General features: G+C 50.0%; 1 protein-coding gene across 1 annotated transcript in view; it reads right to left on the bottom strand.

Annotated features, from left to right (window-relative positions):
* Nucleotides 1–22,642, bottom strand: part of Ago2 (argonaute RISC catalytic component 2) — a 79,403-nt gene extending 56,761 nt beyond the window's left edge. The window contains exon 1 of the mRNA XM_028773228.1: nt 22,595–22,642. Coding sequence (XP_028629061.1) covers nt 22,595–22,616 — 22 coding nt within the window. The 5' untranslated portion in view covers nt 22,617–22,642. The remainder of the gene's footprint in view (nt 1–22,594) is intronic.
* Nucleotides 22,643–24,017: the final 1,375 nt, after the last annotated feature.

The following is a 24,017-nucleotide window of genomic DNA, read 5'->3' as shown; positions in this document are numbered from 1 at the left end:
AGGGAGAGAGGGGGACAGGGGGAGAGGGGGAGAGGGAGAGAGGGAGAAAGGGAGAGAGGGAGAGAGGGGGATGAAGAGAGGGGGAGGGGGGACAGGGGGACAGGGGGAGAGGGAGACAGGGGGAGAGGGAGACAGGGGGAGAGAAGGGGAGAGAGGGAGAGAGAGGGAGAGAGAGGGAGAGAGAAAAAAAAAACCCTTAAAATTACATTGGCACAGTGCCTAGGAACAACGCTGGAGGCCTGAGAGGCTTATTGTGTGTACAAATACTGACTTAAACCCAAGTGAAAGGACACTTTCAAGGATATGGGACACCTGAGTCCCCAGTGTGCAGCTGATGACCTGCTGTAGGTCACAGTACTATGGTTCCACTTTAAGATTCTGCCACTTTGCACTCACATGTAAATAGACATTTATAAACCATGTGATGTGGGAACCACCCACCCCAACCACTGCAGATAGGGGAGGAGAGATCCACACGCTGCCTGCCCCCGAGCTGGCTAGACTTCCTTCTTCTTGGGGCTTTATGTCTACATACATGTTGCTTGAAAGATTTTGTCTGTTGCTATTTCAGGCAGAATCTACCATGCAGCTCAGGCTGCTCTTCATAGCCATTCTCCTGCCTCAGTCTCCAGAATTGCTTTGAGTAGCCATGCATCACCACGCTACATCTGTAAGCAGTTTTTGTTCGTTTTGTTTTGAGACAGGGTCTCACTATGTAGCCATGGCTGGCCTAGAACTTGCTATGTAGAGCAACCACACTGGCCTGGAACTCACAGGAATCCACCTGCTTCTGCCTCCCACACTGTAACTAACGGCTATAACTGTAACCACCATGCCAACCTGTAAGTAGTTCTTAATACTTACAAACACTTGCCAGCAAATGAGGGAACCCAGATGAACAGAATGGGATTACCCAGGCAACAGAACTGAGGCTGGGGAGGATCCATTAAAGACTGTTGTCTTCCTTCAAAGGACTGTGTGTTGAGAGGCCAACAGAAGGCTGCAGCCCACCTTCCCTGCAGAAAAGCATGGGGACGCTCACCAGATTCCTATGCTCACAGCCTGGTGCACAGATCTCATGGGCCCAGCTTTCTCCAGGGCAGGTCTGTAGCTGTCACTGGTGCTACCAATGCCACTATGGATGTGGCTCTCCCTTTGAAGCCTCAGGGAGCTGCTGCTGTCCTCAGATGCTGGGTCAAAGCGATACCGAATCTCCAACACAGCTCCCTTGACTATGAGCCAGAACATGGAATGGGCCCATGGCAAACTCAGCAAGGAGGAGAAAGGCCCAGTCTGCCTAGAGGCTTCTACCTCCTAGAGAAGACAGACAACAGGAAACCTAGCAGGCCTATGCAGGAAAGAGCTGGAGGGAGAGAGGTCCTGAGGACAGGACAGCAGTCTTGGCTGTGAAATGCAGTACAGGGCCAGCTCACCTCTGCTGGACTTCCCACGCCAGCAAGAAGGGAGGGAGATCCACTAAACAAGCAAAATTAGGCACAGGTCAGAGAATGCTCTCCACCATAAGCCAGCCAGGCTCCGCACCTCACTGGCCACCAGTCCTCAGCATATTTACCTACAGAGAAACAATATCCAAGCCTGAATCCTCGAAGAGCATGGACACACTGTGACTCACCTCAGACACCAGACAGGTTCTGATGACCCGTAACAATGCGCAGTGCAGATGGACTTACACGGGTGATGTGCAATTCCATCCCCCAAGAGCACAAACAAGGACCAACTGCGACACACACACACACACACACACACACACACACACACTTCTTCTGCTTCCCACTCAATATGGAAAACCTGCCAGCCTGCCCCATGGTCCCCATAAAGTTAGTTACATACTTGGAATTCCAGCAGGGCTCGAAGGCTAACAACTAACTTCAAAACTGTTTAAATATGTATATGGAAACAACCCAAATGTCCCCTGACAAACATGGAAAGGAATCAAGGTGTGTATCCCTTCTGTAGACCTGCATACTCACAGGAGACACTAGTTCATGTTGCCACAAGGACCTTGCAACAAAAAGGGTCACAGGAAGCCACGTGCCACAGGCTCAACAAACACTCACACATGCACACACTAACTCATACACACACTCACGCACAGCCTCCTGAACAGGTAGTCGACCAGGCAGGAATAGGTGGACCAAGTGGGAAGGGCACCAATGGGCAACAGGTGACCAAGGTTTTTGTCCTTGTCCCTAGATCCTGGAAGACCATTCAAATGAGCACATAACAGTGGCACACACAGAAAGGCCAGCTGCAGACCCAGCTGTGGCTACTCTTGGTTGTCAACTACACCCTTGGGAAGAGAGAACCTCAATTAAGGAATTCCCTCCATCATGTCTGTGGGACATTTAATTGTTGATGGATGTTGGAGGGCCCAGCCCACTCCAGACCTTGGCACCCCTGGGCAGGAAGCCCCGAGAGAGGTTTAGGAAAGGCAGTAAGCATCGTCCTTTGTGGTCTCTGCTTCAATTCCTGGCTTAGCTTTCTTGGAGATGAACCATATATAATCTGTAAATCAAATAAATCCTTTCTTCTCTCAAGTTGCTTTTGGTCATGGTGTTTATCATAAGAACAGGAACCAAGCCAGGACAGAAACCAAGGAGACAGTGTCCGTTCTGGGCTACAGGTCAACTCATCTGAAGCTGGAGCAGGTCAGAATCCCACCAGCAAGGCTCATAACCTGTCCTAAAATGGTCGAGTTGGCTGAGAGCAGTGATACACACCCCTAACCCCAGGATGCAGGGGGCAGAGCAGTCTCTGGGAGTCGGGGGCCAGCCAGACATACAGAGTGAGACCCTGTCTCAAACTAAGCACACTAAACTAAACTGAAGTAAGAGGTGGAAGTGGGGAGCAGCTCATCCCTGCACCTCACTGTCAGTCCCAGTGGCCTCTGGGCTGCTTCATGAAGAGCAAGGGGAGAGAGATGAAGACCAGTCAGAGTGGGCAGTGTGAAGATTAGTCTTCACTGTCACTGTGCCTACATTCGGAGTCACTTGGGAGACAAATCTCTGGATGCCATCTGAGGATAAGCAGAGAGATTTACTGAGGAAGAAAGAAAGACACTCATGCCAAACATGGGTGACACCATCGCATTGGCCCAGGGTCCCAGACTGACTAAGAGATGACGGTGAACATTTGTCTGTCTACTTCCTGACTGTAGTTGGGATGTGAGCAGCTGGTACCACGTCCTACCCAGAAGGACTATACTCTCAAATCATGAGCCAAAATAAAGCCATCTTCCCCTAAGCTGTTTTTTTTTTTTTAAATCTAGGTATTTCATCACATTGAGGAGAAAACTATACACAGGACACTTTTTCATTCCCCACAAAAACTTTAAGTCACTCTGGGCACTGCCAGCAAGGGAAAGCCACCTCTCTCGGTCGGTACCCCAACCGGAAGGACTATGAATTGTGAGAGACTGCCATCTGTACCACCTGTGAAGGTAGAGGCTTTCTTCACAGAGCCACGGCTTAGCGGCTTCTCCACAGCTGGCTCAAGCTGCCTGAGCTCCACAGGAGGTCAGAAGACAAGAGCAGAGTGTCTTCTCCATTTCTACCCCGCTCCCTGTCACAGAGACAAGCATCCCAAGGGTGTGGGGGGCATATCTCCTCTCACATGGAGGCACTGTGGGACTGGGAAACCTTCAGAGGACAGAGCAACGGCCTACAGGCCTTCCACACTCACAGCCTGATCAGCAACTCTACACAACTAAGGTGAGACTTCAAATCAGGAAAACAGCTTGACTACAGGAGCAGAGCACCGTTCTAGTACACTCTGGACTATACACACACACACACACACACACACACACACACACACACACACCATTCTGGAGAGGGAAATCCCCAAACTTAAGGCGCTTCTAATTCAGTAGTTCCATGGTCATGGAGCCCCAAGGGTTCCCCAAGATGTAAAATACTGATGCTCTTAACACGTGCTGTTGTCAGTAATGGAGACTGTAAAGCTGCAGGGTCATGGATATACAGGTATGGAAAAGCTACCCTAAACCCTCAGCCACCACGAAGAAAGCAAGCTCACCTTAATACGTCCAGAGCCCCACAGAAACACCCGTGTTAGTAAATAAACACTCTAGTAATGGGAGTGGATTACTTCTTTTTGAGTTGTTGTCAATGGAGTCATGTAGATTTGTAACCCACTCGCCCCCTTCTCCTTAAACATTATAGGCTATTGATTACCATTGTTCTTGGTTACCCCCAGAACATGTTGATAAGACCCTGTGGCTGAAGATGCACAAGGCACAGAACATGGAGTCATCACGCTGCTACTCACCTGGAAGCTTCTTCCCCTATTGGCTAGTGTTCAAGATGGTAGAAGGTGTCAGGGAAAAAGCCTTCATCTCTCCTAGCTGCAAACTAGGAATTAGTTATCATAAGTTACGATGACTGATGGGACAAGCTAGACCCACTGGTGCAAACGTGGCACAAACGTTAACGGAGTTACCAACCATTTTCTAACTAGATCGGAGAACTACTCCACGAGATGGAACATATACATGGCACTGTTTGAGTGGCCAAGAACCTGGCGAGGTAGGTCAAAGGCCCTCCTCAGAGAAGCTGTACTTGCAGTAGATGGCAATTTACACGGAGACCCACAACTGGCTAAAACTCAGAGACTGGAGTGCTCAGTCCTAAAGCAGCCATTCGTATCGTACCCCCTCCCCACAAGGCTTAAGAATCTTTGTGGCAGATGGGGTGGAACGATCGCTCAGAGCCAGAGGTGGTTTACAACACCAAGGAAGCCTTAGCCACAACAGGGCAAGTGCATATGACTCACAGCAATCATGACAGCCGCGCGAGGCCTGCGCAAGCTCCAGTCAAACAAAACCTCATCATAGAAGTGGGAGGTAGGAATCCAGCCGCACCCCTAAGTGGGGAGCTACCTGCACTTGATTGCTGGAGGGAGACGGAATGGCAGGTTTCTCTAGTGGTGTGACCCGATAGGGAGAACGCATTCTATGGCAGTGAAGCAAACCCAAACTGGGCGGGGTGTCTCAAGCTAGATGGGAAGAAATAGACGATGGAAAACATAGTAAAGGGAGAAACTAGGGAGGGGGAATATGCTCAAAATACATTGTAGAAAATTCTCAAAGAATAAAACTATTGCAAAAGTCAAAATGTCCCACACCAAGTAGTAAAGGCTTTCTTTTGCCTGTCTACGTCCATTGATTAGATGGACAATATCTGCAGGTCCCCCAAGTGTGACTGATCCAAGGACAGCTCAGGCCTTGAGCACTGAGCCTATCACCCACCTTTTCTGTAGGAGCCAAAGTCCCACCCTTGCTGAGGACCTACTGGCATCTGATTTCTGCTTCTCATTATGCCCAAGAACTAGTAATGTTTCTGTCTCTCAGTTCTGACAGGCCCTGATTCCAACACAGATTTTCTTTTTTTTCTTTTTTTTTAGATTTGTTTTTATTCTGACATATGTGTATATCTGTCTTTGCGAGTGTGCACCATGTGTGTGGGCAGGCCAGAGCGGCTATCAATTCCCTAGAACTGCCCCTCTCATAGTGCCATGTATAGGTTCCAGCCGATCAGAAAGCAATTCCCCTAACGTCTGTGCCACTGTGGCACCAGTGAGCTTTAGGTCAGTCAGTGTAGCCAGCAGGTTTCACGGCTGAGATTAAGGAGTCAGCCAGACATTTTCTTTAAAATGGCTGACCACTTTAGAGAAAAGGGCAAGTAGGAAATTCCAGCTTTAACACAAAACTTGTAATAGAAACTTGAATCAGGAAGTTTCCATTCGCACCATGAGTTCCTGGGGACAGCAGTGACAGTCATGAATGGGATGTTTAGATTTCATGGAATCAAACTTGTCAATGTTCAGAAGGTCCAGGAACTCAAACTGAGTTCAGAACGGCTGATAAAAAAAAAGCCTTAAAGCTGCAGACCTCCAACTGTATGTGCGTTCCCATCCACAGTGCAGCCAACTTTTACGAAACCATTATGGGGCTGCAAAGATGGCTTATCAGGAGAGTGCTGGTGTCTCTGGCAAGGGACCCGAGTTCAGTTCCCAATACCAGCATGTGAAGGCTTACAACTGTTTTCCAACCATAACCCAAACTTCAGGGGATTCAAAGCCTCTCCTGGCCTTCGTACACACATGGTACATACTCAAAGATACACAGAAATGACAATAAAGTCCTTTTAAAAAAGAAAGAAACTAATATGGAAGCAGGGCTCTTCATAACAGGGGGCGCTGATGCAGGAGGATCAATAGTTCTAGGGCATGAGACAGTGTCTCAAACACACAAACATTGTGTGCATTGTCTGCAACTCCAGTACAGGGCAGTGCACCAGCATCTAATCCCGTCTTAAAAAGGAGGGGACATACACACACACACACACACACACACACACACACACACACACACACCCCACCTCACAGCAGCCCCTCAGGAGGGAAGAGGTGGAACAGGGCTGGTTTTGGGCGGAACAGCACAAGATGGAAATTACTAAAGCTTGAGAAGCCCCCATCCAACTGACTTGGAACACACCCCTTGAAAGGGAGGAGGCGGGGCACGGCAGGATGGAAATTACTGTAGCTTGACTACCCACTTAACTAACTGGCTTGGGAGAAGTATTTCCAATTTCCAAACATCTGTGGCTATGTAAGAATCCATCTTGGGGATAGGACCCGAGTCTTAATGCAACATTCGTATTAATACTTCTGCTCAGAAGAATTTTGCCTGGACCCTGTCACAAGGTCATGTGCAATTCTCTCAGTAGAACTGGAACCTGAGGTCCGAGTTGATAGTTGCAGGTTCTGGTCTCCACATTAGCAACACATCCCTAGCAGTCTGGGCAAAGGCCATATGTCTATATGAGGCAGGCTGCTTTCTTCTATGTGTCCTGCATAATGAATGCCAACCACAGCCCTTTCCAGGGCCAGATCGTATGAAAGGCGACACACACACACCACGCTACACAATACACACACCACGCTACACAATAACTCACATTACAGTTTTCCTTAAAAAGCTGCCTTTCATATGTTTACATTAATATATATATATATTTGGCGTGCTGCCTCTTAAATGTATCCTTTTTGCATGGTTTGGGTTTTTGTTTTATTTTTCTAGATAGGGTTTCTCTGTGTAGCCCTGGCTGTCTGTAGACCAAGATGGCTTCAAACTCAGAGATCCACCTGCCTCTGCCTCTCGAGTGCTGGAAATAAATGCATGAACCACCACACTCCACTAGTTTTGGTTTGGTTTGGTTCGTTTGTTTTGAGACAGGGTTTCACTGTGACTTCAATTTTGAGGCTTTCCTGCCTCAGCCGCTCAAATCCTGGGGTCATGGGCATATACTTCTACATCTAGTATAGGAGGGGCTAGGGATTAAAGCTAGGCAGACACTCTATAAACTGAGCTACCTTCCCAACCAATTTAAATCCCTAGGTTTCGTGCTAACACAAGCACGGAATGTTATAAGGCCTTAAGAAGAAAAGGTTGGCCGGGCGGTGGTGGCGCATGCCTTTAATCCCAGCACTTGGGAGGCAGAGGCAGGCGGATTTCTGAGTTTGAGGCCAGCCTGGTCTACAGAGTTCCAGGACAGCCAGGGCTACACAGAGAAACCCTGTCTAGAAAAACCAAAAAAAAAAAAAGTCTTTGGAATCCTTATTGACAGAGCCTCTGTTCCACTTGAGCCGTGGTCTGATTCTGTCATGTGAATATGAATTGTCATCTAGACTTTTTCTCAAAACATCAAGGACACAGTCTGGGTAGTGATACACATCTTCTGAGAGTCAGAAGCACAGAGTTGGAGGCCAGCCAGAGAGATATAATGAGACCCTATCTCAAAAACCAACCAACAAGAATCACCTGAGGTGTCTGAGGAAGGCTGGAAGAGTCCTGGAGACATCCCACATCCCGCCCAGCCCACGGAGCCAAGGCCCAGTCGGTGGGGACCACCCATCCCACATCCCGCCCAGCCCACGGAGCCAAGGCCCAGTCGGTGGGGACCAGCTTGTCTTCTGTTGTCTTCCGATACCTGGGGTCCACCCACGGAAACCTGATGACTGAACTGACCCTATTACTTACTCAGTGTAAGGTGCTGGGCTGGGTCTCAGGAAGTGAGAGTTTGGCACACTGTACCAGAGCTCCTGGGAAGAAGCCACCACCTGACACCAAAGGTCATGAAGGGCCACCTTGTTAGCCACGGGCAATTACCACAGCCCAGGGGCTTTTGAGCCATTGGAACCGTCCTCAGACAGAGCCAGTCAGTCGTCATCTGCTGAAGCCAACACATGATAGGGGGAGGGGCTAGGGTGCTCATGGCATCTGTGCCAGCTCCGGATTTTCAGAACCCTAAAGCTAGGGGCTAGACATGTATCCTGCCCTTGGGTTTTGGAGTTTGGCAAATCACTGTGTCCGCCACGGTTATCTGGTTATTACAGTTTAAACAGCTATTTATTGAGTGCTTAGCTCAAGAGACAGTAAACATTGTTCACTTCAAAATACATAAAATCGCACCAGGGAAAAGTCACTGAACAAACAGGGGTGCCTCTGCCCTCAGAACAGGCAGACAAAACACTCCCCACCTGGCAGCCAGGCTCCAGGGTTAAAGGGCAGGTCCATCACGTACCTCACCAGGCCTCAGGACCTGCAGGATGGGCCAGGGAAACCGAGGGCTATAGCCCACATCTCAGCAAGGTCACCGACTGTCTTCCTTGTTTTTGGTTTTGGGTGTTTTTAGTTTAATTGTGTTTAAAAGAGAGAGAAAGAAAGAAAATAGGCTAGGTGGGTGTGTGGCTCAGTTAGTAGAGCACTTGTCCTGCTTTTTGTGAGACTAGGCCTGGATCCCAACACAGAACCATAAAGCCCCTGGGAGACAACACTGGCACCCTCCTGCTCTAGTCTGTGGAGCTGCAAGGCCAGGAACAAACTGGACTAGATGCAAATGGCCCCAGTGGGCCACCATCCTACCTCCTAAAGGGCACAAGCCAGGGAACATTCCAAAGCAACCTACAGAAGCAGGCTCCCAGTCCAATCCTACTCTCACAGAAAGGCAAGAAACGGCTGGGCATCATCGGATGCTGTAACCTCCACAAAGTGACAGCGAGCTTGGCAGAGACAGCAAAGGTCTGTGGGAATACAGGCCAAGGAAACACTCCCACTGCACTCATGAGGCCACCGTCACAACCAGACCAAACCAGCACTTAGAATTCAAAGGAGCAACCTTAAAAAAAAAAAAAAAATTCAAGAGTGTGGTGGTGGTACAGGCCTTTATTCTCAGCATCTGAGAAGCAGAGGCAGGCAGATCTCTATTACGAGTTCCAGGCCAGCCTGGTCTACATAGTGAGTTTCAGGTCAGCCAGAACTACATAGTAAGACTGTTCTAGAAAAAAACAAAATTTGTTTGCTGTTTAATAAAGACCTCGGAGGCCCTAAAAATAGTTCCTAATATGGATCCTGTGCTGTGGGCCTGACATAAGTCAAATAGGAAGGTCCAGTGACATTCTCCCCTTTAGGAGGCCTTGGTTTATAGGCCAGGCTGACCTGTTGAAATACATATTAATACATTTTTGGCAGTGGGTTCATACCCACCTCAGGTTTACATTCCCAAATGAAAGACACACATTTAGCCTTCTATTTTGATATGGCTCAAACAACACAATAGCTGGGCCATTGTCTAACCTCCACTATCTCCCACTGATAATCTCCAGTTATTACTTACTAATTCTATGTTCCAGCTGGCTGCCCTGAACCCAGTTGGCTGCCCAACTAGGCTGTACTCTGGGCCCCACTCTCCTGGGTCCTTCACATGGTAGCATTCCTTTCCATCCTGTACTCTCAGGCCTGGCATCCCTCCACTCCTCCACATCCTTCCTGCACGGCACCTCCTTCCCCCTCTTATATGTCTTGAGGTGAATGCTCTCCACACTGCTAAGAGAAACCATGTATGCTCCTAGGTGCACGGTCCCCGTCTTAGACCTGGATTGAGTTAGAACTCACTACTGGGTTACACAGTCACTTGTCTACTGTCTTTTCCATGGCTTTGTTTAGAAAACAACTTTTGACGTCTGACTAAATGTCTATAAACTCATGTGCAAAAACAAAAGGGAGGTTAGAGGAGGAAGGCTTTGTCACGTCCTTCCAACTAAAAACTCCCCCGTCTGCAACTTCGGGCCTTTTCTAGGACAGGAAGGGAAGTGCTGGGGGTTGATGGGGGCCTCCGCTACACAGGAGCTCAGGAGTTCATCTTTTGGCAGGATTCACAGGCGTCATCTTCAGGTCCTGTGCCCCACAGCCCAAGTCAGCCACCACCTCACCAGCACCCGGACCACAATGGCATTCCTCAGGGCCGCCATGACACTCCTTCCCACTCTAAACTTACAGTCACAATTAAGAACATGTGCCGCACAGCACACCTCCACCCAGGACTCTGCTCTATGTAACAGTAGACCAGTGGCCCGTGATCAACTCAATAGAAGAACAACCAGTCCGTGACTTGATATGACAACTACATATTACTAACGGCCACAGACAAAGTACAATGCATGGTGCTAATTATTCTGAGGCTGGAGGTAATTTCATATGAATGCACAGCAATTCCGTATAGTAACAGTAAGGACAGCTATTACTACTCCCATTTCACAGACTAGGAAAGAAACCCAGGGACCTGAGTACTGAGCAAAGCAGGACATAAACCTCGGAAACTAACCATTTTCCCAGGGTCATTCCACATCTGGGACAGTATCTTCCCTACTTCACTTTGGATGCAGTTCACACCCAGAAAGGAGTCTCTGTGCCCTGTGTTTTTAGGAGTAATCAGCTTGTCCTCTGTGTCTATAGACCTCCCAAATCACTGATACTTTTCTCTCAGTAGTAACTATGCCAGATGCCAGGCAGGCACCAGTGAGACCCTTCAGACGGGTCACTGAAGCATCCTCCTCAATACATGACAGACTGCAAAGAAGAGATCCCCAAAGACTGACAGGGACAGAGCAGAACCGCCATGATGGATGTTAGGACCATGACTCTTCGGCTCTCAGGAAAGGAGGCTTCACAGAGCTGCCCCGCCCCTGTGACATGCGTGACATGCTCCCATCTGACTGAGCTCAGCTGACACCAGCTTACTTTATCTCTCGAGTTCTCTGAAATGAGCACACGTATGTACCTCTTGATCATGAAGACCAGAAAGACACCATATTGAAGGCAACCTGGCTGTGGGAACTGTGCACGCTCAGGAGACTGTGACATGTTCAACAAAGAGGCCATGGGACCAAAGTGCCATCTCCTAAGAAAACGCTGCTAACTTCATCGGTGCCCCACGGAGAGCAGAGGAGCACATGCCAAGCTACAGAATGACATGTGACAGGTGGCTATCCCTGGCCTCCACAGCTACTGTTGCCAAGTTGTCAACCACAGCCAGGGCACACACTTGGTGGCAATTCGTGCTCCTAGGACAACACCACTGTGGACTGACTGCCCAGGTGAGCTTTCAGCCTCCTCACACCTCAGATTTCAACCACAACACAGTGGCCATGTTGCTCTCAACTACAGACTAGTCACCTGCCAGCCCGGGGCTGAGGCCCTCGCACACTCCACGGAGAGCTGGATGCACAACTGGAGACACGCGAGACAATGGTGGCCTACAGCCGTGTAGAAAACACAGGTCAGATGGCAGCCAGGGAGACCAGAAGAAGCACCAAGGATGGTGCAGGTGACAAGCCATGAGCACATCTAGGACCATGTGTCACCTCTAAATGTGACAGGCAGGGTCACGAGGAGACTAAAACCACCACAGCCCCACAACGCAACCCAGGAATCATTCTGGAAAGGGCTAAGGACACAGACACTGAGAGTACAGAGAGCTAAAGGCACAGAGATCAGCCTGTGCCAAGTGAGGTCGCTTAGCTGTGTCCACCTTCGGCAGAAGTCAAAAGACCACTCGTCCATGAGCTTCCTGATGTCTATGTTAGACAGGGAGTACAGCACAGGTGAGTCCCAGGTGAGTCCCAGCTACACTCTTCTTGAATGCGGCAGTCATTTCAAAGATTAAGGAACTTATACTTGGTGCTCACGGCCTGGTTTCCCCAGCAGGAGGGAAAGGGATGCAGAACCCAGCAGGTGGGGATGGGTGGAGCTGCTCCAGCCCTGATCAGGGCATCAGGCTTGAGAGGTTTTCCTCAATTTTTCTAAACATTTGAATTTTTTCACAACTAAAAGCCCCTTACCATTTTTTCTCCCAAGTTTATAAACAACAGCGCCAGTCTCTTGACACACAGCAGCCTCCCGAGCCCTGCTGCAACCACACCCACGGGTCTCTCCAAACCTGGCTCCCCATCCTTCATCCTTCCAGAAGGAGCGGATCAGGTCTAAAGCCACCTTTCTCTTCTATCCTGCCTCCCTCTGTCTCTCAGTCCCCTCAGGCAGAAAGTCTAGGGGCTAGCAGCAAATACTGAGACCCTAGGACCCAGATCAGGATTCTGGACTCTTGGGGTCCTGCCAATCACTCATCTAGTGTCTAGGCTACAAATTCTACAATATGTTCTAATGAGATAAGTACACTTTATCTCTCTTTGGTGCATCTTTGAAAAGTATGTAGACTTCACATTTCCCATCAGTTTTGATGGCTAATAAAGTCTTACCAAAGAACATCACTTCCTAAACTGGGCCTGGTGGTCCTGTGGGTTGTACAATCCCACAACTCAAAAGACAAGAAAGAGACAGGAGCATCAGTTCAGTCTGCCTTGACTACATATTCAGTTCAAGGCCGTCTTCAGACAAGATTCTGTCTCAACTTCCCTTCCCACTTACAACAACACCACACTTCACTTTCTAAAACTCTCAAATGCCAGTGAAGCCAGGCAAGGCACAGTGGCACTTCTGCATAGTGATAGCAGGTAGAGGAAGTGTAGAAAGTTCTCCAGTAAATCACCTCCCATACATAGTAACCGTGAAAATACAAGGAGCCACAGAAACCTAAACAGAGCTGGAAAGAAGGATCCCAAAGACACTGGGTGAGTGGAGGAGAATCCATACCATAGAGTATTACATGCTAACAGAAAAGGAAGTTCAGAACTCAACAGTTATTGCAGAATCCTTCGAGCTAAAGGTTCAAGACCAGCCTGGGTACTAGTGAGAACCAGCTGAGAAAGGAGATTGGGGATGGGGAGAAAGAGAAGCAAAGTCCTGGTACATGTCAAAACAAGAATCTTGAGGACAGTCTGCTAAACAAAGCACCCAGACACAAAACACCATGTATTAATGACCATTCATAAGGAAGGTCTTGTAAGGCAATTCAGTATCCAATCGGTCTTGGCTTCCAGTCTGGCAGGAGAGGGTGTGGTTAGGAGTCAGCATTCATTGGAGTCTGTACACCACTAAAGACTGGAGGTGTTACCTGTGGGTGAAGGTGTAAAGATACACAAAGGACTAGAGGAGGGTTGTCACGTGTCCTGTCACCTTGCTCCGCTGAGGAAGGGCCTCTCTCCCTTTCCCTGAACCTGGAACTCCTGGTTTTTCGTTTTCGTTTTTTTTTTTTTTTCCATCTAGGTTGGAAGCCATCAAGGTAAGTTCCCTCCATCCTCCTGCCTTCGTTCCTCCATACAAGGATCCATGCCTGCATAGCAAGTACTCTTAGCCACCAAGTAACCCCGCAAGCTCCTCAACTGTTCATTTGTAACTGTTCAAAAAGATTTTTATTATTTTTTTATGTGCGTAAAGACTGGAGGTGTTTGTTACCTGTGCGTGTGGCCCGACTTCTGGCTACTCTGTTGGTTCTTCTTTCTTCCTTTCTTCTTCCCTTTTGACCCCCTAACATTAGGTAGGAGAGAAAGAAGGATAGAGGGAAAAGAGAGAAAGAAATTCTCGAATAAAGTCAGGGGTAGGAGAAGGGGCAACATTAATCATTGTTGGACTACTTCCTGCTTCCTTGGGGCAAGTCTGATCTTTGTCTAAGAAATTAGGATATCTAATTTCTTCTCTTTGCTTACAACTACTTGACAAATGGCAACAAACTTCAACCAACATCATCCAACCACCCCCTTTCTATGTATGGGGGCTCTAGTATTTATGATGTCCTCTGAAAAGGCCTCAGAATTCCAAATGTTACACACATGCAGAAACTATCTGCAGTTGGCAAAACCTTGTTCCTGCAAGAACATGAGGCAAATCATAGTCACCAGCTGTGGACACTCTGAAGCAGCCCCATACCCCACACCTGAGATTAAAACCAAAACAAATCCCCATATGTCTATGTTTTTAAAAGAAACCCAAACTACATGTGTGTTATTTGAGTGCAGGTGCCTATGGATGCAGACAACCGGATCTCCCAGGAGCTGGATACAGGCAGTTGTGATCCTTCCATTGTGGGCGCTGAGGCTGGAGCTCAGGTTCTCTACCGGAGCAGTTTTAAGTGTTCTTAACCACTGAGCCATCTCCCCAGCCCCTTAAATGGTTAAATGTGTGTTACGTAAACTTCTTCGCTGTTTTTTGAAAGGCTGTCATTTTGAAAGTAGTTCCCTGCTCTGAAGTGTCAATCCTTTTTCTTCTCTCTGTTGACAATGCAGACCCACTTGAACCAGACGAGAGCAATAAAGCACACTGCACTGAGTCCTGCGGGGTCAGACTAGGATGAGGGCCAGGAAGGACTCGCCACAGGGCCAGTGGGAGCTCCAGGCGCCATCCCAGAGGCCAGGGCTGGAGTACTAGGAAGTGATGGCAGCCACCTGCCCAGGGTCTGAGGTTTGTGCACAGGATGGATGACTTGGCAAGATTCTTAACACGTGTCATTCTGCAACATGAACTTAAAAACACCTCATTCAATAAATTGTGCAAAAATTAAACAAAAACCACATTTCAGAAAAAACAAATGTTCTTTGGAGTAACACTTGGTGCCCGCAGTGAGCTTGTGAGGCTGGTCTTGTACACCCTGGGGCGGGCACCATCTCTCCACCCTGCCTGTGGCAGATGATAAGTGTCCTGCCCTCTCTTGAGAAGTGAGGCCCAGGGCTCAGTCTCCTATGAACACTGAGGCAACTCCTTGCCACCGCAGGCAACTAGGATCCTCTAGGGAGGGGGTGACCCAACAGAATGAAATTCAACTCCCTCCAGAGGCCAATCTAGTTCTCCATTTGCTTGACGCCACGAACACATATGCACTGCACCACCACGCGCTCCTCAGCGCCTCTTCCACTTATTTCACAGTGCTCTTTTTTCAACCCCTCCCCCCACGTCGCCATCCAGGGAAACCAGGCTCCCCAGCCAGGACTCCCAGAGCCTGTGGCTCATTCCCCAGATCACATACCCAGCAAGGACACGTATTACTGTCCTGGTCTTCACAAAAGGAGCCCCTTGTCTAGCTGTTCCCAAGCCTTATGGCTTCAGGTGCTTAAAAAGGGACAGCACAGTTGCCATGGCATTCCTGGAACTCCTTAACGGTATCTTAACCCTAATGCTCACGGATGGAGCAGACAAGCTGCGGTTAGAGATAGAACAAAGGTCCTAGATTATACCTTTAAGGTTTTTCAGAAAAGAGGGGCAGGTAAGCAGACAGACAAGCAGATAAACTTAGCTGTTTGGGAGACTCCGTTTACCGTCCATCCTCCAGACTGTGTGGAAGGCAGGGACGATTCTCTTAGGCCCACCCAATCCAGGATGCTGGTTCAGCCCCACTGCGGCCAGCAGCGGTCTTGGGAATGCTCCGGGCTCTTTTCTACCTTCTCAGAGCCTCTACTCACAACAACCTGGGAGTCCCATGCCCCTTGCAACAGAAACCACCTGGGCATGTCTTGGGTCTTCAGGGTGCAGGTGGAGAAGGTTGACTAAGTGCCAGCTGTGGGGGCCCAAAGCTTCACCATGTCATCTGGCTTTTCCAATCTCATATCCAGCACTCACCCCAACTTGAGAATACCCTCTTCAGCACCCCAAACCTAATAACTCAACCCTCACCCCAAAGCCTGCCGACCATTACACCTTATTTCACTACTGGCAGCAATACAAGTTAAGACACCATGAAACCTGGCCACTCTTCCTGCCATAGCCATGAAATTACTGTTTCCTGACAGTTGTCATGATGAAGGAACAGCCACACTAATGCCTGTCTAGCTGGACCGTGTGTTGGGTTCACACTCAAACTTCATGAAGTGCACTAGGACGATGCGGCACTGGCTCCACTCCTTTCACCCCTGTAGCGGACTGAATGAGGACTGTCCCCAGTCGTGGCCTTGTTAGAGGAAGTCTAGCACTAGAAGTGGGTTTTAAGAGGTTAAAAGGCTGCCATTTCCATCCTGCTCTGCTTCATCCTTGTAGATGTTTGAAAATTCAAGCTCTCAGTTTCCTGTTCCTGGTGCCACACCTCCTCACCATTATGGACTCTGACCCCCTGGAACCATCAGCCCCAAATTTAAGTTGCCTTGGTCATGGTCCTTCATCACAGTAAAAGAGAAGTAACTAATACAGCTCACAACCCATCACCACCTCCTTCCCCCCATGTGAAGGCTGGGAGAGCTGACAGAGCGGTCCCCATGACTAGCCCGGGGAGCCTGTCATCTCCCCCACATAGCTCCAAGTTTTATCAGTCCACTCGCAACCATAAAAAAAAGTTCATGCAGGCCTAGAGAGATGAGTCGGCAGTTAAGAGCACTGGATGCTCTTCTAGAGGACCATGGTTCAATTCCCAGCACCCACACGGCTGATCACAGCTGTCAGCAACTCTACCTGATAACCTCACACAGATATACATGCAGGCAAAACACCATGCACATGAAATTAAGAGAAAAAAAGGATAAGCAATAAAATTTAAATTAAAAAGGAGATGTCCATGGGTCACTCCACAGAAAGCGGATCCCAAGCAACCAACCACCTACAATTTTTCTTTTCACTCCCATCCCAGTATGGCTGCCAGCTCCTGCCCAAACACACAAATGAATAAGAACTGTTGGAGGATTTGTCCAAGAGCCTGACCACCCAGTGCCTCAGCTCTTAGGTAGCAGTTTCTGCCCGGGCCTCCTCCACCCCAACAATCTGACTCTCACAGATGCTAGCCTGGCCTTCCATGGTCTCATAGTTTTATGTCCTAGGCCCGATTCCTCTCGTTCTTTAAACCATTGGCACCTCCAGCTGCCTAATCCCCAAGTCAATGCCTCACTCCCTCGCTGTGCAAGACAATTCAAGATGTCCTGGCCACTTGCTCTCCAGTGACCCGTTCAAGACGCTCCCTGGGCTGGAGAGATGGCTCAGCAGTTAAGAACACCAGTTTCTCCTCCAGAGGTCCTGAGTTCAATTCTCAGCAACAACATGGTGACTCACAACCATCTGTAATGGGATCCAATGCCTTCTTCTGGAGTGTCTGAAGACAGCCACAGTGTACTCATATACATAAAATAAATAAATCTCTCTCTCTCTAAAATAAATAAATAAATAAATAAATAAATAAATAAATAAATAAAAAATGCTTCCTAGGACTCGGCTTCAAGTGAGCTCCCTGAGAGTCAGGACCAGCAGAGACAAAGAACCAACAACACCTGTGCAGACACACATGGAAACATGGGGAGGCAGATTCTTTTTAATGCTCTTTGCATTGCCTTAAGATTCTGTCCGGTCTTAAACATGTCTAAGAACTGCCTGACTGGAACTCATATCTGCATTGGCACACCAGAACAACAAAGACCAATACTTGCAGGCAGCAGTGTAGTCCTTGTTCTGCAGGCTAGGCTTCAACCCTGGCTGGCTACCTTGGGTAAACACCAATCCTGACAGAATGCTCTCAGGATGACTGGGGACACATACATATGACTTCCCTTCAGCCTGCACCATGGGGGAAGGGAAAGAATCCAGGTCACAAAGTCCAGAGGGCATGAGCAAGCTGGGCAATATCTCACAGGGGCTCCACACATGGAACTGAGACCCATACAGAAGACCAACTCACCACACATGCCTAACAGGACAGAACTGAAGTAGGTGACCATGTTCACCTGTCCTCTGGTCCTGATGAAACTATGGGAAGACCAAGAATGGAGTTCCCCAATGCTGGTCCAGTGCCGAAGAGTCAGAGGTACCTTGTTCCTGGCAGACAGCAGAGTGCCTGGTTGCATCTCCCACATGGGGTAGGTCCCCTGCTTGGGGCTGCAGCAGCAGCACATTTTGGTACAGCATCTCAGGGACAACACATGTGCACCTTCTGGCATCAGAAGGACTCCAGATGCACCGGGTGTGAAGCAAGTGGATGCAATCGGGCCTTTTGCTCCTGAGCCCCCAAGTCTGACTTGAGGATGGCCCTCCGGGTCTGCTTGCAGTCCTGGCACCTCACTTGACTGCAGAAAGCTCCCAGTTTAGATGGAGAAGCCTGCATGGCTCTACTGAGAAACAGATAGAAGAGCCCAGTGTTTGGTCTCAAAGAGCAAGGGGACCAGGGTTCAGCCTTAGAAGTGAAAAGGGAAATTGGTTGTAGCTTGAGACTATGGCTCCAGAACAAGAACTTCATTTTAACCATCCCAAGTGAAAGGATGGTACAAGGCAGCAGGCTGGGTCTGGGCCAGCCTAGCCTCACTGCCCTACTGATAGTGTGTCGGGGTAAAGCTGCAGGGTGCACACAGTCAGGGTACATAAAGGGAGAGAGCACAAAAGACAGAGCATGGCTCCTCCTCGCCTTACACCTGAGCCCACGACTGGGGAAGAAACAATCCACCTTGGGCAACAGCGTCATCCTGGCTTTGACTTTCTATGTGTTGAATGGCATGTGCTGAAAGTATAGAAACAGGCCATGTAGAAATAGGCTCCTGGGCTGGAGAGCTGGCTCAGTGGCTAAGAGCACTGACTGCTCTTCCAGAGGTCCTGAGTTCAATTCCCAGCAACCACATGGTGGTGGCTCACAACCATCTGTAATGGGATCCCATGCCCTCTTCTGGTGTGTCTGAAGACAGGGACAGTGTACTCACATACATAAAAAAGAAAAAGAAAAAAGAAATAGGCTCCTGCTCCAACTATGAATTTTACATTCAAAGTGACTTGTGCACAAAACAAAAACAAAACAAAAAACCCTCAGGATGAGGAAGTCAGAATGCATATGATCAGGTGGTCTCCATCAGCCCCTCACAGGACAGGACAGGACAGGACAGCAGGCAGGAGGACTCTGAGAGCCAGGCAGATAGGTAAAGCCAGTATGATGGCATACATTCAGATCTCCCATAAGGGAACATAAGAAAGTGAAAGCCAGCTCAACCTATATAATAAGATGCTGTTTCCAAAAAAAAAAAAAAACCAAGAAAGGTTTAGAAGACAGGGAAACAAATGTACACGTTCTGCTAACTTCAAATTCTAACATCAATTTTAGTGGCTGGACAGATGGATCAGCAGTTAAGAGCGCTTGCTGCTCTTACAGGGAGGACCTAGGTTCAATTCCCAGCACCCACATGGAAACTCACACCTGTCTGTGGCTCAGTTTCCATAATACCTGATGCCCTCTTCTGGCCTTTGGGGCAATGTACACATGTGGTACATATACATACATATATACATACGTACATACATACATACATACATACATACAAGCAAACACTAACACACATAAATACAAAGAAATCTAAAATACAAGCCAATTGCAATCATGCTTCTGAAGTCAAGAACTAACAACCTCCTGGTATACCAACGGCAGTGGTGGTGGGCGGTGCTCATTATATACGTTTGCCAGCCCATCGCAGTAATCTGTAATCCCAAGACTCAGGAAGCAGAGACAGGAAGATGGGTTTGAGACCAGCCTGGGCTATACAGCCCTTTTGTCTCAGGAAGAAAAAAAAATGGATGGATGGGGAGGAGATTCCCTGTATTTTGTGCACACAAACATGTCGGTGAAATGACAGGTCTGAAATGTTTTAGGATGTAAAGGGGGGGCAGCTGACAAGACAAGGTGGGAACACTGACAACTGCAGGAGAAACAAAATCCTTTAACACCTTGCTTTCCTGTTTGTAAAATTACTTCACAATATAAACTTTAAAAAAAAAAAACCGTGTGATACATTTCCCACAATAACAATTCATAAAATGAAAAGAAGGAAAAAAAGAGAAACATTTTTATCATGTTGGCAGCCCCAGCCTCTTTCACTGTAAAGAATAACCCCAATGGTGTTGACAGAGAAACTCAAAAGTTACAAAATGTTGCTTCTTAAGAATGTGTAAATCAAAGCTTTTACATCTTTTCTCCTGAACACTCTTTAAATTCCTCCACAAGCTACTGGAGAGGGGGGGAAATTTGGGGGGGGGGTGGGAGGGGGGGAGTTTTCCCACAAGTGCTCAGCCACTGGGCTGTGCGTTCCAGCTGTTGGCAGAGCTATCCCTGCGGCATACAGGCCGCCAGGCTGCAGTGACAAAACTGTGAATTGAGGAGAATGGGGGCAGGGCGGGGCGGGTGGGGGTGAGCAGGGCTAACTGCTGCCATTAAAGACCACTGCGATGATCAAAGACCCAGTCCTGATTGGCAACTCTCAATCCAGTTTCCACTGTCACAAAGGTTATTTTGTAGCGAATACTCCTGGGCTATAATGCAGGAGGCAAAGCTCCTCCCAAACAGTTTAAGATCCTTGGGTGGGGAAACCCCACCTAGAACCTATCTAGGAAGGTTCAGGGTGGGTAGAGAATTTACCTTCCCTAAATCACTAACCATTCCCAATAGCACAGGAAGGAAAAGAAAAACCCTGTGAAGTTCTGAACCTTGGCCCCCGATGCTACTAACCTCACACACATAACAGTATTTGCAACAGACACAATAAGAACCCACTGTGAATTCTATTTTTAAAGTTAATTCACTAAGTATTTGCTTTCTATCAAGCTCAGAAACAGCAAAACGATGTAACTTTTCTATCATTCAGATCCAATGGCCTTCCATGCTCCTAAACTTGCAAATATGATGGAGTCTCTTTGAAGAGAAAATGGGGGGGAGGGGGCGATTCCTTGTAAACAGAATTAAAAGCCTTGGTATGTACAATAAAATGGAGCTGCACTCCAGCCTTGCAATTACAGACACTAGCCCACCTGAAACTTGGGTTCCTTCCCAGCCTGCCATTAGCCAAGAATTACCCTAGAGGCATCTCTTTTCTCACCCAAGGCTTTTTGGTTATGAGGGGACTGTCTTTCCCTTAGGCCACAATGCAGAGGCCCACGCAGCAGCCATCTTCAAAGCTGCCACTGACCAAAAGGAACCGGTTGATCCAGAAGGCTACCGCATTCTAAAGGCAACAAAGATCCCCTTGCAGAACACACAGTAGGCTCTTAATTTCACCCTACCTAGGAACTCACTGGTCTAATCCACACCAAACAAGTACTTCCAACAGTGGGTCAAGGTCAAAAGGGACTGGAAACCACTTCTTATGGGAGTGCTCAAACAGGTTGCCCTAATGCTTGCTGGCTCCCAGATGTTAAAGGGCTCTTAAATCTCTCGGAGCCTCCACAGCCTGTCTTCAGAAAGAGCCACTGTGGCAAGCTGAAAGGATCAACACGCAAAATAGACGAAAGTCTGGCCTCGTCCCCAAGGAAGTCACTAGAAACTGACACTCTGGAAAAAACGTACAGATTCCGAGCTAAGCTTTGCTAGGTTCCTCCACAGCGCTGAGCTTGGGGGGGTGGGGGGGGAAGATTCCCAATCTGGCAGGAGGCTGCCCTCGCCATTTCGCAGGGGACCTCCAGACCCCAACATCTGTCCCTAGGACCCGGGCACCTCCCAAGCGCAAGGTTAAAAGGGTCTTCAAATTGCTGGGAAGCCTTTTAACGCATTTAGAAGTTGGTCAATGGGTATCCGAGGAGCCCTATGACATCAGGGGAGGAGGCGCACTAGGCTCCGGAGCAAGCACCATAGGGAATCCGGGAGGATCTGGGAGGCTTCCAGACCCCACAGTGAAGAAGTCTGGGGAGGCCCCAGGGCCGAACCACTAGGTCAGGTGGGCAGCGGGGAGGCCCCGCGGGCGCCAAGTACAGCCTGGCGGACAAAGGGGGGCAGGCTGAGCCCGAGCAAGCGGCGGGGCAGCCGGGAAATGGAGCCACGTGCCTGGCGGGAGAAGGCGAAAAAGCCTCCCAACACTTGTTTTCTCAAGCCCACGAGTAAACCGCCCTCCGCTCAGCTCGAGAAGCGGGGTGGGAAAATGCGTTCGTGTTTTTAAGTTTTCTGGAACTTTTCCAGAGAAACGGGCACGCTGGTGGGAAGGGGTGCCACGGCGGCCACCCGCTCCGCTAGGAAATCGCAGGGCGATTAGCACTTGAATGGGGAGGGCGGCTGCCCGGCGTGGAACGGCGTCCCGGCGGCCGATCGCGGTCCCGGGGCCCCGGGGTTCGGTTCCCGACCCGTCCAACTCCCCGCCCCAGGCCCGGCGTGCTGGGCCCCACAGCTATGCGGCGGGAGGAGCGCTGCGGGAGGACGGAGACCCGTTGCAGGCCGGGCCTGGCTCCCCCCTCCCCCGGTCCCGGCGGTGCTGCTCCGCTGCACTGGGCCTCCCCGCCCCGAGGCCCTGCCCGGCCGCCCCGAGGCTACGCCGCGGCCCCACAGGCCCCGCCGCCCTCGCCTGCCCCGCCCGCCAACCGCCAACCGCCGCGGCACGAGTGCCGGGCGACGCGCGGACTCACCGGGGCCGGCTCCCGAGTACATGGTGGCGCTGCCGAGGGCCGCGGCCGAGGGCCGGCCGCGCGCTCCACGGGCCCCGACGCCGCGAGCCGCGAGGACCCGCCGGCCGCTCGATCCGCCCCGGCGCGGCTGCCTCGCAGAACAGGTTTACCCGACGCGGCCGGGGCGGCGGGCGGAGGCGGCGGGAGTGGAGGGGGAGGGGAGCGGGAGGAGGGAGGGGAGGAGGAGGGGCGAGAGGGACGACGAGGGAGGGAACGGCGGGGAGGGAGGGAAGGAGGGGACGGCGGGGAGGGAGAGAGAGGGGGCGGGGAGGAGGGAAGGTGGCAGGGAGAGAAGGGGGCAGGGGAGGAGGCTGAAGGGGGCGCGAGCCGGCGGGATGGGGGGGGGGGGATCGCGGTGTGGCCCCCCGTGTGGTTGTCCTGAATGAGGGACCCCAGAAGCGACCCGGGGCACGCGAGCCGAGACCTTCCCTGCGACCGAGCGAAGCGACGTCTGCCTTCCGGGCGCGGCCAGCCCAGCACTGCGACCAGAGTCGGAGTCCTCCCGCGCCGAGTGGCAGAGCCCCGGCCGCGTCCCGCCGCACACCCGCCCCTGCACCTCGGTCTGGCTCTTTAAGTTATTAACGAAACGGCGACGGGAAGCTAGCTCCCCACCCAGAGCTTGAACTTGGACGCAACCAGACCGGTGCGCGTGACCACACCGCCACCTCCCGGCGCGGCTCGACAACCTAGATACTCGTAATAAAGCACCAACGAAGCCCAGCAAGTTCAAGATTAATTTTATCAGCTGTCAGGGAGCAGATCTCCCCGCTTCCTGTGCTCACAGCCCCCCAAGTTCTGCTCTAAGGCCTCCTAGACCAGCCTGCTCTGTGCACATATGTCCTTCTCCCACTTGTTGCTGGCATGTGCTCCCAGTCCTGTCCAGCTGTCTCTGGAACGTTTTCTATAGAAGAGGTGGTGTCAGCTCCTGCCTCACCCTGCACGCTTGACAGTGTCTTCAAAGCCCATGCTGAGGACCCAGGCCAAAGACAAACAGGGTCTTACTGCAGGGACCTCAGCATCAGGCTAGGCTCCATATCCTGTGTAGTGCTCAAAAATAGTTCCAGGAGCAGGAAAAGCAGCTCTCCTTCCAGTAAACATAGAAAGGAGGAGGAGGAAACAAGGCACGGTACTGCAGGGCTGCCATTCCAGCTACTCAGAAGTCGAGGAAGGAGGATGGCAAGTTTAAATCCAGTCTAGAATGCATAGAAGAAAGACTTGGGTTCCCCCCCCCTCCCGAGTGATTGACACAAATGGGTAATCAATTATACCTAGCCCTTGTAGCCAACACTTGTCACCACTACTTTGGGGATGGAGACAGGATTTGCTGAACTCAGGAGAGATCTTTGCTAGAACCAGGCAGGGTAACACAGAACTAGTGGGAGGT

The sequence above is a fragment of the Grammomys surdaster genome, unplaced genomic scaffold, assembly GCF_004785775.1.
Source record: "Grammomys surdaster isolate TR1022 unplaced genomic scaffold, NIH_TR_1.0 224, whole genome shotgun sequence".
NCBI lineage: Eukaryota > Metazoa > Chordata > Mammalia > Rodentia > Muridae > Grammomys > Grammomys surdaster.
This window is presented reverse-complemented; position numbering and strand designations above follow the sequence as displayed.